This window comes from Crassostrea angulata, chromosome 7, assembly GCF_025612915.1.
Source record: "Crassostrea angulata isolate pt1a10 chromosome 7, ASM2561291v2, whole genome shotgun sequence".
Lineage (NCBI taxonomy): Eukaryota > Metazoa > Mollusca > Bivalvia > Ostreida > Ostreidae > Magallana > Magallana angulata.
In genome coordinates, this window is record NC_069117.1 from 36,988,705 (window position 1) to 37,003,832 (window position 15,128).

The 15,128-nt window shown below is 33.3% G+C and overlaps 2 protein-coding genes across 2 annotated transcripts in view; one reads left to right on the forward strand and one right to left on the reverse strand.

Moving 5' to 3' along the window:
- Positions 1 to 3,394: 3,394 nt before the first annotated feature.
- Positions 3,395 to 8,691, forward strand: LOC128193104 (uncharacterized). Its single transcript, XM_052866357.1, has 5 exons — positions 3,395 to 3,528; positions 3,665 to 3,842; positions 4,913 to 5,016; positions 5,227 to 5,352; positions 7,247 to 8,691. Exons 1-5 carry the CDS (start codon positions 3,453 to 3,455, stop codon positions 7,543 to 7,545), a joined length of 783 nt encoding a protein of 260 aa, XP_052722317.1. The 5' UTR covers positions 3,395 to 3,452; the 3' UTR covers positions 7,546 to 8,691.
- Positions 8,692 to 9,831: 1,140 nt separating this feature from the next.
- The window catches only part of LOC128193102 (glutamate receptor 2-like), a 30,089-nt gene continuing 24,792 nt past the window's right edge, over positions 9,832 to 15,128 (reverse strand). The window contains exons 17-18 of the mRNA XM_052866355.1: positions 10,192 to 10,296; positions 9,832 to 10,022 (exon numbers count right to left, since the gene is read on the reverse strand). Coding sequence (XP_052722315.1) covers positions 9,939 to 10,022; positions 10,192 to 10,296 — 189 coding nt within the window. The 3' untranslated portion in view covers positions 9,832 to 9,938. The remainder of the gene's footprint in view (positions 10,023 to 10,191; positions 10,297 to 15,128) is intronic.

Genomic DNA, 15,128 nt, shown 5'->3' on the forward strand with positions numbered 1-15,128 from the left:
CATGTACACTTAGGTTTGCAGTCTACAGTCTGATGGTGGTTGGTCCAATCATATTAACGGTATTTATGAAAAAGCACGCAAAAGGTTGAATATATTAAGATTGCTCAAGCATACAATTGATAGAGAAATACTGGTTAAAATATATATGGCTTTTATCAGACCTATACTGGAATATGGTGATGTTGTGTGGGGCAACTGTACCAAAGAAAAATCTGAATTGCTTGAAAAAGTACAAATTGAAGCAGCCAGAATAATAACAGGGTGGAGAGTTAACTCATCTAGAAGTATTTAATATAGCGAACTTGGCTAGGAAACCCTTCGATCTCGAAGGGATAAACATAAGCTTATTCTTTTCTACAAAATAATTCATGGTTTTGCACCGCAGTACTTGTACAATGTTAGACTTAATTCAACCATACTTTCCAACTGAACATGCATATAATCTTAGGTCTAATGCCAATTTTTACTCTCTGCCACTATGTCGGACTACTTCTTATTACAATAGCTTTATTCCGTCTACAATTAAATTATGGAATAATCTTGATGCAGAAATTCATCATCTTTGTCTATTTTTAAGTCAAAACTCAAAAACCAAAATATACCCAAAACTTGCAAACACTACAGCTTTGGCAATAGGAAAGAAAATATTATTTTATGTCAATTACGGAATAAAGCTAGCAATTTAAATGCTCATTTATTTAAGGATTTTTTAACTGCTGATAGTTGATGTACAAACTGTGGGTCTGAATCTGAAGGTAATATATACATTTTTTTCTTGAATGTAAAAGATACACTCAACAAAGAGTTAAACTTTTTAATCAATTTAATGACATTAGTGTACCTTTTCATATCAACTATATTCTTGGTAGTTCTGGCTTTTCATACAACTTAAATTGTAAAATTGTTTCTTATGTTCATAGTTATATCATAGCTTCTAACCGTTTTTGATTTTTTTTTTCAAATGGTTTGGATCATGACACCAATATTCTATGTCTGTCTGTCGGTATGAATGATTGAGGTGATGGGTTTATAAATGAAGGAATGAATGTGTTCATGTATATGCTAAACAACAAGTTAATTTATCATCATATGACATAAGTCAAGCTTATTATTTATTATCCAATTATCCTTTGTCTTGTATACAAATATATCACTCTGTAAACTGGTAAATTATACTACATACTATATACTATATTCTATGATTATTTTATAACACCACTTCTTGACTTTGTATTTTGGAGAGGGTTTATATAGGCTTTGCCTGTTGCCTAATCCATTTGCATTGATTACTCAATAAAATATGTTTAAATTAAATTTATTAGAAATGAATAAAAAATAATCATAATATACTAGTAAATAGTGACACTATTTTCGAACAGTTTAAGCATAAAACAAACTTCAAACTAGTCAAATATAAAAATGTACATATTTTCACAAAATTGTTAACATTTTATCAAAATAACAGTTTGAAATCATGAACTCGAGAGACTTAATTGTAGTGGACAAAATGGTGTTTAACTTTGGTATAATTACTAAAAAATAAAATAGAATTGCTAGCCGCAAATCTTTTTAATTGTTTTATTTGTTTGAATCCGGAGTTCGTTGACGGGGGCGAGGCTACTTCCACAGACAGACAAAAACAAGGAGGGGTCATGACAGATGAATTTGTCTGGGGCGAGGCTACTTCCACAGACAGACAAAAACAAGGAGGGGTCATGACAGATGAATTCGTCTGGGGCGGGGCTACTTCCACAGACAGACAAAATCAAGGAGGGGTCATGACAGATGAATTTGTCTGGGGCGGGGCTACTTCCACAGACAGACAAAAACAAGGAGGGGTCATGACAGATAAATTTGTCTGGGGCGGGGCTACTTCCACAGACACAAAAAAACAAGGAGGGGTCATGACAGATGAATCTGTAAAGCATCGAGTAAAAGATCCGAATCTTCATTAAGAAAGAAAACAGAGAAATTTCAAAAGTTGTAATTTTTTAGTACCCAAATATTTAACTTGCACAAACATTTACATGTATATGAACATGTTTACTTGAAAATATACGTTCCATTTCTATCTATTTACACATGTATTGAAGTGTACTTCTGTTTTCAGATTTAAAAAAGCAGCATGTAATACCAGCACGGAAATAAAAAAACCCAAACCAACAAGTACCCCTTTTATCTTACACTAAATGCCCCACCCTCACCACACACCTGGTATCAAAATTGATTGATGACAATTGTTCATGAATCATGTTAATTCGTCGGTGTTATTTTTTACCGCATTGCTCCGCTTTCACAGAACAGAAACCTTTCAGTTTTCGAAGAAGATGGCGCTTTTCAACCAATCCTTATGCTACGTTTTTTGGTCACCGCTGGATACACAGATGTAATCCTAAAATATATGCCACCATACAAGGTAGTACACAACTCGGCTTTTATTGAAAATTTATCAATTGTTCTCTTGAATGAATCATTATTAAAATTTGCAATTCCAAAAGTTACTTTTAAAGATGTTACAAATGATAGTACTACTACCGTATTGAAAGATGATCTAGTATTACTAAAAACACAGATTTATATAATAATTCGAATTAGTTTTCTACAGTGAATCATGATGTACATGTATCATGATGCAAAAATAGTTTTGTCACTAATTTAACAAAATGATTGTCATGCACCCTTTATTAAAATAAGTGATTTATTGTCTAATTTTGTCTTCAAAACTTATATTAGATAAAAATGCAATGGTCCAGTCTACGTATTTGAATTGACCCTCGTAAATATAAAGGTTAGTATCGAGAATGGAGGCCGAGTAAAGTGAGACCAAGTTTCATATTACATGTATATTTAAATATGAATAATAATCCTTGGTGACAGGAAGGGGTCAAACAGAATCTCCCTTGTATATTGCATGGACTTACTGACACAAATTGTGCACGTATGACGTTTAAACGTTTTAACTCATGATAAATATAAACAAAAATATTAAGAACACATGAAACGTTCTCCATTTTTAATAATTTTCCATGATTTGTTTTTCCTTATTAGCAATTAAACCTGTTAATACCCAAAAATACAGAGTACATTGCCAGGCTATTTTTGAAGTTGGAATGTTTTGGATTTTCCTTATAATAGCATACAAAATGCAATTGAATGCTTATAAATAAAGTCATAGTTTATAGTTTCCATTGAAACTTGAAACTATATATCCAAATGAAAAGAATATATCATATAATATGAAATATGATTATGTAATCACTTAGTTATAATTAGATAGGGTGTAAAAAGAAAATAATAGAAGATGGGTCGCGTCTGACCTTCAAGGGTTTAAACCTTCACACTAATTCACAATCCATGTATTAAATGCCATCGCACTTCTCTGTTAAGTCTGTATGAATGATTGCGGATTTGCAAGTTTAAGACGGATTAATAACTTGCTGCTCAGCCCTCAGATGGGTTTTAACAAAACAAAAAAAAAAAACAAAATGGATTCCTGGTTGTTGATACTTTCACTCCTCGCGGTGCTTGGTAATGTTAAAATATCAAATTCTGTTTCATTTTGTCATTTACACTCAAATTAAAATCATTATATTGGATAACAAAGACGGATTTATAAAGGATGGCCCATTTTACCAAAGTAATTGTGTTGCTTTATATTCATCAGATGGAGGACAAAGCTGCTCCTACCCACAGTACATCCAGAATACTACTTGGCTGGACAGCACAAAGGGTCGCGTGGTGTACGGGGACCAAACCATGACAGGCTGGGCCTTCTACGCCTTCTCTCAGCTAATCTCAGACTGGGAGTGCTTCCTTAAAGATGACCACTTCATTGTCTCAAGGTACATAATTTGACCCCGAGCTTCTCTTTTACTAAAGATAGTTTAGCTTGCGCTGTAGCCATTTCTATACATGTGACCAACTGGGTAATTTTGCTGAATCCTATAACGTTAAAATTATGGAGAAGTGGCCCGGGTGGGGGGTGGGGGGGGGGCGCTGCCTCAATATAGGTATCCGAGTTAAAACAGTAATGTTTCTTTTAAATAATAGACTGTGCACAGCCTATTTTGTGTTACACTGTAACATTCAAATATATTTTGTAACCAGTCAGTGGTCCAAACCGAACGACAGATAGCATCAAAGCAATATGCCCTTTCTTCTTCGAAGAGGGCATAAAAAATAAATCAATAAATAAAGCGTCGGAGAGAAATTTATTGCGTGAGTATGTTGATGTTTTTTTGGGTGGTTTTTTTTTGGCTTGGATTATTCCGCATGATAGACTCAAGCAAAATTGACCAATGAGAAATTATCTTTGTTTGTGCTTCGACGTAAAATCACCCGCTTGAATGTCGTTTTTTTTTCTCATAATAATCGGGCTTTTCCGTCAAGAAAAGGAAAAATTAAAAAAAATTATATCAGTGTAAGCACTGCATTGTACCAATCCGATTCGCTCTTTGTCTTTCCGAAATATATGTGATAAACTCTGTAAAGATATTCTTGTTTATGTTTTTAGCTTGCCGGAATTATCGAGAAAGATGGAATTTTAGTAATAGCAACAGTAAGGAAGCCTAGTTGATCTCTACAATCTTGGCCTTATATGAGAATTCGGATAATATCTATTTTTTCGAAACTGGCATCGAACACTCTAACTATAGTAGTTTTCCCAGAGGACCGTTAAGTCGGACATACCAGAAATATAGAGTAACGTAGCTTCTTGCGCTCTCGAGCGCTAGAAAAAATTGTCCTATCCTTTAGTGATATATCTAAAATAAATAGCTGCATGTTGCAAGTAAACACTTTTTCCTTTCACATTTTCATCGAAAGAAAATTATATGTTTTTATGATGCGTGCAAATGGTACGTAAGAAACTAATACACATGTATAATTATGTGTATGTTCATATTTCTGTTAGGTCAACTACAACAATTAAAGTATTTGGAGCGGAGGTGCATGCCTATCTCTGTCAGAAGCCGAGTTTGATTGGGGAGAACGCCATTTATTACTATACAATGACAGGTATGAAAAATAATAAAATCATAGATCATTGAAAAAATGTCATTATAATAAAATAATACATACAGCTGACTGTATAAGTAAAACTTTGATAAGTATTTAATAAATAAAAAATATAATGCCCCATTGGTAAATCAACGAAAAAGAACTAATTTTAATTAATTCTGAGTGACTTTATAAGTTTGATATAATTACATTACATCTGAACAAAAGATGAGGAGGAAAATGCTGGGAAAGAAAGGGTTCACGTGACTGCAGCGGACATCAGTGGAGTTTGTACCGTGTGTAATTCTGCTTCTTCCCCGACTGATGAGGAGTTCCGAGTTCTGGTCAAAGAAGGTAATAAAACCCATAAAAACACGCGACCAGCTCATTCATCCACGTGCACATCGTTTTCCACATAAAATCATAGCATTTGATCCTCTTACATTTTTATAGCTTCATTCTCCCATTTTTATCACTTGTTTAACACGAACTTATTTGGAAATATTGGATGAATTACGCCTCTATTAGACAATAGCTGCAGGTCAATTGCTCCTGGTCTGAAAATATTCGGATGGACGACCTAGTCGTAACTTATTATCTATTGAGAGAATAAGAGTAAAAATATAGTCAAACATAGAAAAAATATTTTTTTTGAGATCGGACGTCCGAAAATACAACAAATACAAATCACATGTTTTACAGATACAATTTTATGACCTTAGTGTTTAAACAAAAGCATGAGCAGCAACTGTTCTTGGACAATTGATGGAGTTGGGTATTTAAAAACTATCAGTAGAGTTGGCAGTAGATGCCTCATATTAAACGTATCTCTACACAATCGAAGGTAAAGGCGACAGTCTGCCGTTCATTTATCGTTGTATGAATGAAACAAATTGAGCACGGCATGATCAAGTAAAGGAGGAAGGGTGGTTGATTTAATGATCCACACACTCATCTTCAAACTCACTGTTTACTTATTGTCGTTGTGAAAATAAGTCCACTTTTTTCTCTAGCAAATCATTGTTTGGATTCTGCATTGTATAATTATAATAGTATTAAAGCTTGATTCATCAACCTCTTCTTGATATGACATAAAGAGCATTTAAATACGTTAATTTTGTTATCACGCTAGATCACATGTCTTCTAAATACTTTACACCTCTTTATGTAAAATTTCACTTTACTAATTCAAAGGGTTAGCTTATGAATTCATTGCCATTTTACATTTTCCAAAATCTATAAAAAAAAAAAGATCATTAAAGCTGTGGACATAAAATACAGACAAATGATACCTCATTACCGTTGACACATTCACCCCTGCGAATGTGTTCGGAATGTTTTCTTTATCGTTGCTAAGTAAGTAATAAATCCAGAGGTGCTCGAATGAAAGTTCACGAGACTTCACCAATATTTGTTCACTTCCTGTGAAATTTCGAGCGGAAGTATAAGTGTTCGGATAATATTCTCAAAATACGTAAGTACTGGTCGTTTTTCATATCATATCCTACTGTGATTTATGTTAAAACGGGAAAAGCTTTCAAGATGTATGTCTTATTTTACCATCTAGCAGTTATTTATATTAAACGATAATATTCAGAACAGAGTTATCGTTCGTGTGCAAACACGTGTAGAGTGGTTGAAAATATAACCATTGTGTTGCTTAATAAATTCATAGCCATGTTTGATGCTTGTGGTGTGCAATACCATGTTTTAAAAAAAATAATGGGTGTCTGTTTTGCATTAAAACTTAGTATATCGAGCCATTTTCAAGGTACATTCTGCATAAAATGGTATAGTCTGTTTCACTATGGTGTTATTACTAGGTCAGGCGCGGATCGAAAATTAATCCTCAGGAGGGATCTCTTTTAAGCATGTTAGTTGTTGAAACAGCAGACAATAACTAATTTTTGTATAGTCACATTTCTTTCTAGAACACATTTTATTCACCAATTGATGAAGATAAAGTTTAAAATCAATAAATCTCTAGATTTTATATTTGACTACTATATTAAGAACCTAGATACATGGACTGTGAAATAGACTTTATACACGAGGTACGATTTTTACTGCGAAACTGAAAGGGTCAAATAAAACCACGTGGTCTAAAATTTGAATGACAATAACATTCGCAGGGGTGACATTGTTGCAAAAATAATTAGAGAGGATTGTAATAAAAAAAATAACAGAACTTTTCAGTTCATGTAAATTTTATGAATTTTAGAAGGTTTCACAATGTCTGTGTTTCCAGGGAGCAGCGATATGCCTGCATTGTCCGTATCTCCAGTTGTCGGGTGCAATCCTTGTGTCCTGCAGTGCGATATACCGGGATCTCCGCCTGTACCGACCACGACAAGTCACAGTCCAATCAAAGACGTTGTTGAAATAACACACAAAAAGCCAACAATAAAAGCAGCGGACACGGATGGTGATGAACAATTAAAACACAAAACTAATGCTGGACTCGTCGTAGGCATTGTCATTGCAATTTTAGCGTTATTGTCTGTTGGTATTGGTGCTGTAGTTTGGTACTTCCGGTTTAGAAAGTAAATAAATGTAAAAAATTGTACACGTCTCTGTGTCTGAGCTAACAATTATATGATACATGTACATTTGTCAAAACTAACAAATTCAGAAGATGAGACTGTCACTCAGCCAACTGAATGGTACTGAATCATTCTATCATCTTCACGTTACTTACAGTCACTACTTTGTTGGCTGTACGACAGAGTTTTATCTTGTAAAATGTTTAATGATTCAGGTATGGTAATTAATACTTCTAGCAAGAAAAAGCGACTTATGGTAAGGAATATCGACTCGCTAACGTTCTACCTTATGAAAAAGGTGATATTATATGAAATTAGCCCCGTAGCGAGAAGATGCGTAAACTATGGATTTTGTTTAATCACTTTACATCTAAAAGCATTCTCCTTTGGTCTTGATCATACTTAATTAAACTTTACATGGATGATAAACAAATTGTTTTTACTATCAATAGTGACAAAGTCGAGATCAAACTCTGATGTATCATCATAGTCAATTTTTGCAATTTGAGACAATTTGTCGTCAGTTTAAAGTTACACACGTACACCAAAAGCCTTCCCAGTAAACTTAGGCAACGCAAAACCTAAAGTACAAGGTACTCTAGAATTCATTGCAAATCATTCCTTGCACCGAAGGCGGGCATCAATTTAGATTTTTCTTTGTCTAAATCTTTTTCTAAAAGACTGTTAATATCTCATTGCCTAACTAACGGGAAATCAGAATTTATTGAAGTTTGAATAATGAACCTGATCACGAAGGTCCGTACGTGAGTGACGCCAGGGTCTATACACGAACAAAATTAAGGCCAAGGTGGCACGCGCCAAGTTATGAAAGCGTTTCAAGGCTGTTAAAAAGTCATGAAAAATGCACATCATTAACCCAAGAGTAAAAGTGACAATGCAACAATGTATACCTATGGTTTTTGTCTCCAAGAATAATCTGAACATCATGTATCATTAAAGCGTTATTATCATAATTGTTTTATCATAATAAGACATTTTAATATGTCATAAGAATAAATATTATATTCCAATTATTGTATCTGTATATAGTTGCTGTCAGTAAATTCGTTTTTAGGACCACCATAAGAACTAGTTTTGTAAGCTAATTGTGCTATCCTGCGTATAAATAAAAGGCATTATCATTATTATATTATGAATTTTGTTACAATTTATATAACTTATTTTTATCTTTTATCATACAGTGTACGTCTACTGGACTATACACTGTATTGTTTTTGTGCCAATAACATTTTGCAAAACATTTCAAGGTTTATATATAATATTGAGTAAAAACAACAATCAAAACGAATTCCGTGTATAAAAACCCTCCGAGAATATTGTTTTAGATTGAAGAACAGGAATTGAAAAATAAAGTTTACGATTATTTAACAAAATATTTTATTTAAAACAAGTGAAAAGCTGTCAATGTGACGGCAAACCGGGTTTTCTTATATGTGAACTGTATCCATAATCCATGTCAATCCTGAATTGATAAACACTACCAACCGTATCCGGTGAAATGGAGTACCCTATATGCAATATTTTGCCAAAAAAGACCAAGTTCAAAACCTGGTATTTTTTCATAAATTATCAGAAATCAAAATTCTAGCAATATGCAAACCTCTGATATATGTACAATAAATCTGCAAAAGAACAACCTCCTATCTTGAAAACTGTAGGAGGAGTTATCCGTACAATGAGGGTACCCTTTTGGCAGCCGCCCGCCCGCCATTTTTACCATTTCAATAACCGGATTTTCCGTTGGAAAAAAAATGCAATTACTTCAATCGAAGAAATATTGAAAAATTGTGCAGGTGTTTTGAGAAATTTCGAATAAATCAAAAGTGTCAGGTCTTCCTGAGATATCTGTTTTCATTATTTTCAGTTTTTTTCTGGAAAAATGTACATACTGTATTCAACAGAAAATTCGTGGACGTATTCCATGCTATCGATTACAATTGTTTCTTGCTAAATGAAAAATTGACTAATTCTAATGGAAATAAAGACTTTAGAAAAAGTTAATTGGTATTTGTGAAAACCAAAGCATCTCTCAACACCATATATTTGTTTTGCCGAGTAGTTTAAGGATCTCACTGTACGACATACATTCAAGTATTGTATCGGCATCATTTACCACTCGTAAGCAACTCTTCTTAGAATAGTTTTCTTGAACGTTTCAAGAAAATTCATTAGAAGATAATGCAGAGTGATATTTTTTTTCAGATAATATAGCCAGTCGTTTCTTACATGTAGCATAATCTATAAATAAATTCTTCATAAGTCACATGTCATCGCACATTCTTTTTAATATAAATGCATTATAGAGATTTGAACAATGAAATGAGAAAAATAAAGCAAAATGATGTTTTTAAAAAAGCTAATGACTACGAAAAGGTCTCAGAGGAGGCTGGTGGCGTGAATGTGGTTGATTTTATGGTTACTTTCTTCCGGCCAGTCTTGTTTTTCTGCGTTGGATAAGATCTGTCAAAACATGAACAGACTAAAATAAAATAGAACTAAATGTAGGCAAAATCAATAAGCAGCCTTGGACTTTGTATTACGTCTCCTCAGAACAATAAATAAAGAATGAGTAAATAACCAACAAATTAAATCAATCATTAAAGCTTGAGAACACGTTTGAAGTTCTAACCCCTCCAGGCACTTTTGGACTCATTCCATTGCTCCGTTCCTCAACAGGGTATCCAAAATGGCCACAGTACATGTTTGTTGCGTCATTTCCGAGCATCAGAAACCCCTTAACAAAAATTATAATGTACATATACTTTGTCTACTATTACATATCAATAGAAAAATTGCTTCATTATTTCCGAGTGGTAATAGAATAAAATATAATTTAAAGATTTCAGAAAAAAACAATAGGTGTTATCGAAATAACAGCATATACAATTATACATATAGCTGACATCAAAGGACGGAAGTATTTGGTCACCATATTAGTATCGATCGCTCCCTAGCTGCCATTAGGGTAAATTCATGTATACCGGTCAAGAAACTTTACGGTAGGTTGCATTCCGTTTGCATGGACTTCTAAATGCATGAACTACAATTGTAGTAATATTTTTGTAAAAACAAAATAAAGGAAACAATAATCAATTAAAATTAAACAACTATATTGTTTGAAAGAATTTCCAAGATTTCATTATTATCTTGCACATAATACGTTTTGCTTCTCTTAAAGAAAGCATAACGTCTACATCATGGCCGCACTACATCCTGGCCGCACTACATCCTGGCAGCACTACATCCGACACAGAACATAACTGACAGTAGATTCAAGAAACAACGTAGCACCGTTTTTATATATCTACAATAACACTCCGTATAAATTTTCTAAAATTCATGATATCACTTCACGACCTGCTACTGTACATTGTGTTGTTTGCGCATGTGCGATAATGTAATTGTACGACACAGGAAAATGGTATACAACAGGAGTTCGAATTTTTATCAATATAACAAAAAAAATTGACTTTACTGACTGAACCATGAGTAACCGTATGAATAGCGAACAGGAATGCAACGCGGCACACTGTGCATCAACAAAGTCAATTCAAACAAATGTTCTGTGACATCTGTTAAAAAGTTCCATGATATGTAAAGAGATCATCTTGTATTTCAGAATCAGCACTGGGATGAGATTAACATTTTGAAGCAGTGAAAATCCAAATATCAATTAATGTGTTGTCTGAATCTGCAGCATCCCTACATTCGTATACATGCAAATCTTCATAATGTAAATAAAATTGTTTAGCACTCAAACTTTATTGGATGACTTGGTTTAACATTACCATTACAAAAAATATTATACACTGGCTCACTAACAATGTTAAGTCCATGAGAGGGCATTCATGGTGTCTACACTTGTATCAATGTCTTCCCCACTAACACAGAAACTCTTTAAAATTGTCTGTTTCTTGTAATTTAGTTTACGTAGTGTTCTACTTTTTATGCCGCACTTGCCAACTAATCTTAACACAGATTCTTTAATTCGCTTGTTGACTCTGTATGTTGGTACCAGCAAGATACCAAATCTTCCCTTTATCATAACATAGAAGTTTCTAGTTCCTCTGCTTCTTCTGCTTGTTTCTGTACTATATCCCTTGCCCTCTTTTCAATCTCTTGTCCATTATCCAGTATGCTAATTTTTTTGACAATTTATTTTCCATTTATCAAATTTTAGAAAAGGCTCTTCACAGACATCAAAACAAATCAGTTTGGTGAATGACTGCGCCTATTATTGTGGTGATTTTGTTAGGTCATTGATGATTTTCTGGATCTTAAAGTACAAGAAATCGATACGATCCAACACCAAACTTGAAGAAAAAAGTCCTTGTGTATGTTGACAATGAAAGGATTTACAAAGTCATGAATATTCCAAGATGCTCTAAACAGTGCGGAATTCAGCTATATTTCTCAGATTTTAAAGACCTGACAAACCTCCTTCAATCTCAAGAGTTTGGACTTTGTAGGAGAAATGGGTGGGTATATCAGCAAAAGATTGCAAGCTTGATGGATATTTTTAATGAACTTGATTCCTCTGAAATATTATTACTTGAAGATTGTAATAAAAGTGGTCTTTGGCTACAAGAAAGTAAGTCACCTCTAGAATTCATAAATTGTCTTTCATGAAATTCATAAACTACATGCATATTCGAATAATTAGTGCCTGCTGCCTTTTGTAAAGTTAAGGATTTAGAGACGCGTAAACCACATTATGACACGGCTCGTCCAATCGCAACATCAATTTGTCAAGGGGCAAAATACGATTAACAGTCGACTGTAATGTGGTGCAATGTTTGTCCCAGAGCACAGTGAACAGTTAATGCAAACGCTAAAATCAGATGAATCTGTGTACGACTGGCTAAATTATTCTGTTGTCTACTCTCATATACTAGTACTTCAAATGTGGTCTCGGATACTGTGACTAAGTTGCCGTTAAGGTTACCTTCTGTGTGCTTCCCTTCTCTGAATGATGAACAGTCCCTGTCATCCCATTAAACAACCCTTTGCTATGTTCTTTACCAAAATTACTTGTGTGCCTTCCTCAAGTAGCAGGATTTCAGGAACAACACATTTAAGCACTTAATATTGGACTAGCTGGTAACTAGGAAAATAACTTGTTCTTCCTTTCACGAACTGCATCATACAAGGAAGAGAAGAGAAAAAAAATTGAAGAGAAAAACGAGAAAGAAAATAAAGAGAATGAACGTCCCTGTTCTGACACAGAGCCAGAGTGGGACACATAGAAAGTTACAGATTCTTCAATGTTGGAAAGCTCATCGTGTCAACAGAGTGATCATTTAAGGACAGAGTCATTACCCTTGATGAAGAAGATCACAAGAATCTTGAACTTTGTGGCAAAATGTGATCTACCAGAAGAGTTTGTAGTCTTGCTAAAGTCTCAATTACAAAAATTGTAGCAAGGAGTTGGAAATACACCAAAGAAGGTGAGACTCTAAAGTTATTAGTCGTCTCCGTCTCACCTTGTACATACGCTCGCCTCAAGCGTATGAGGATCTGAGAAAGTCCAACTTTCTTCAACTTCAAAGGGCCTCAAAGGTTTGCCAAATAAATTTTCTCAATGTTTTTGGCATCAATTATCCTCTTTATTTTATAAGATGATAAAGGAATTTTTTTGAACGGTAAATGACATTTTCTCAAAGACAAGCAGTTATCTCCCTTATACATAAAAAAGGAAGAAAAATGAATTTAAAGATTACCGACCAAACTAATACAGACTACAAAATCAAAGCATTCATTTTTGCACGTAAACTACAAACCTTTATTTCAAAGCTAACAGCTATTACATATATTAAAGGCCGATATATAGGTATAAATACACGTTTTATTTGGGATAAATCTGAATATTGTGAAAATTTTAACAAAGAGTGGATCCTGTTATTTATAGACTTTGAAAAAGCTTTTGATTCAGTAGAATGGAATTTTTTTTATTTAAAACACGAAAAATTGGATTTTTAGGGAAAACTTTTTTAAATGGATGAACATTTGTTTATCAAGGTCCAATATTTAGATTAAAGAATCTACAGAAGGATTTAAAAAGCATGCACAATGAAAAGGGGAAGAAGACAGTGCTGTCAAATATCTTTTTTGTTGTCGAAATTTTATTTTAATAATAAAGAAAAATAATAATCAACAAAAGATTTCTAGAAACAGTTTATAAAGAAGAAATTTCAAATACCAACCATGCAATCAAAATACAACTGTACAAGGAACTTGATATTCTTAAAAAGCGATTGAGAAAATATTTATATGTATAAAATTGTTTCACTACAAGACAAAAATAATTTGGAATTTTATTACAAATTGTTAAATTATCTACTTTCAAATAATCATTTTGTAAGTAAGATTAATAAAAGTTGTGATTATATGTGTAAAATATGTACAGAAAAAGTTGAACATTCACATCACTTTATTTTTTAGTGTGTTAATGTACAACATACATGGATATTAGTGAGCAATTTTTTTGGTTTTGATGTTAAATGGAAACTCTTAGTTCTCGGTTTTTTACTCTATTAGAAATGACACCACTGCCATGTATAATTTACTTTTGTTGCATTGCAAAACCAAGAATTATTAATTATCCAAGAGTAAAAAATATATTTTTTTGTAACATTTACTTTTGTAAATAAATATCTGGGGAAAACTTTCTTTAAATTCCTTCTAAATGATAATTACAATGCTACAAAAACTCTGTCAAGCAGACTATCAGTTTTAATGAAGCAAACAACATGGATGAAGAAAGAAATATAGAAACAAAACATTTCAGAATTCGGTTGCCATGGAGGCATAGTCATCGATGAAATGACTATTCAAGATGACTTGATTATAACAAAGTCTGGTGATCCCAAGAATATGGTGAGATACTTTCATATTTACACTACCGGCAGTATCAACATCATTTCTAACGGACAGAGGAAAGTTCAGCTAACAACTCATGCTCTCAAGTTCATCTTCCATGGATTTACTGTCTCCAGGTACTGATATATTATAATTAAAAGGTATTTGTAGGCAATCAATATCTACTGTTTAGAGATTTAATTATATATCAAAGAACCGGAATGAATTTATGAAAAATGATATAGAGAAATGCAGCAGATTAAGAGATTTCATTTTTTTACATTTATAAAAGTCTTACTTTATTTTGGAAGAAAATGAGTTTTGATATACAATGTACATGTACAATATTCATTCTTTACTAAAGGTGGCCAGTTGATTTCTTTGGTGCCAATCCGGCTACAGCTCATCAACTGTACACAGCGTTCTAAAAATGTGTAGATCTACTGGGTGACATGAATAGCTGTTGACCATGTCATGGCCGACAGTGCATATACAAATCGCTCATTTGTCACCATGCTTTTCCCACAGAAGCCACAAAACTCTAACTGGATATTTATGGATATTTATTTCAGGGAGCATGGCAAATTCTTCATTCAAGATGTCATGCATGTCTTTAAAAAATCCACAGTAATCTGAAAGCAAGTTATATATATTTATCGCTATATACGGTAAATACCATTTTTCAAAGAAGAATAAACCAAGCGGCAT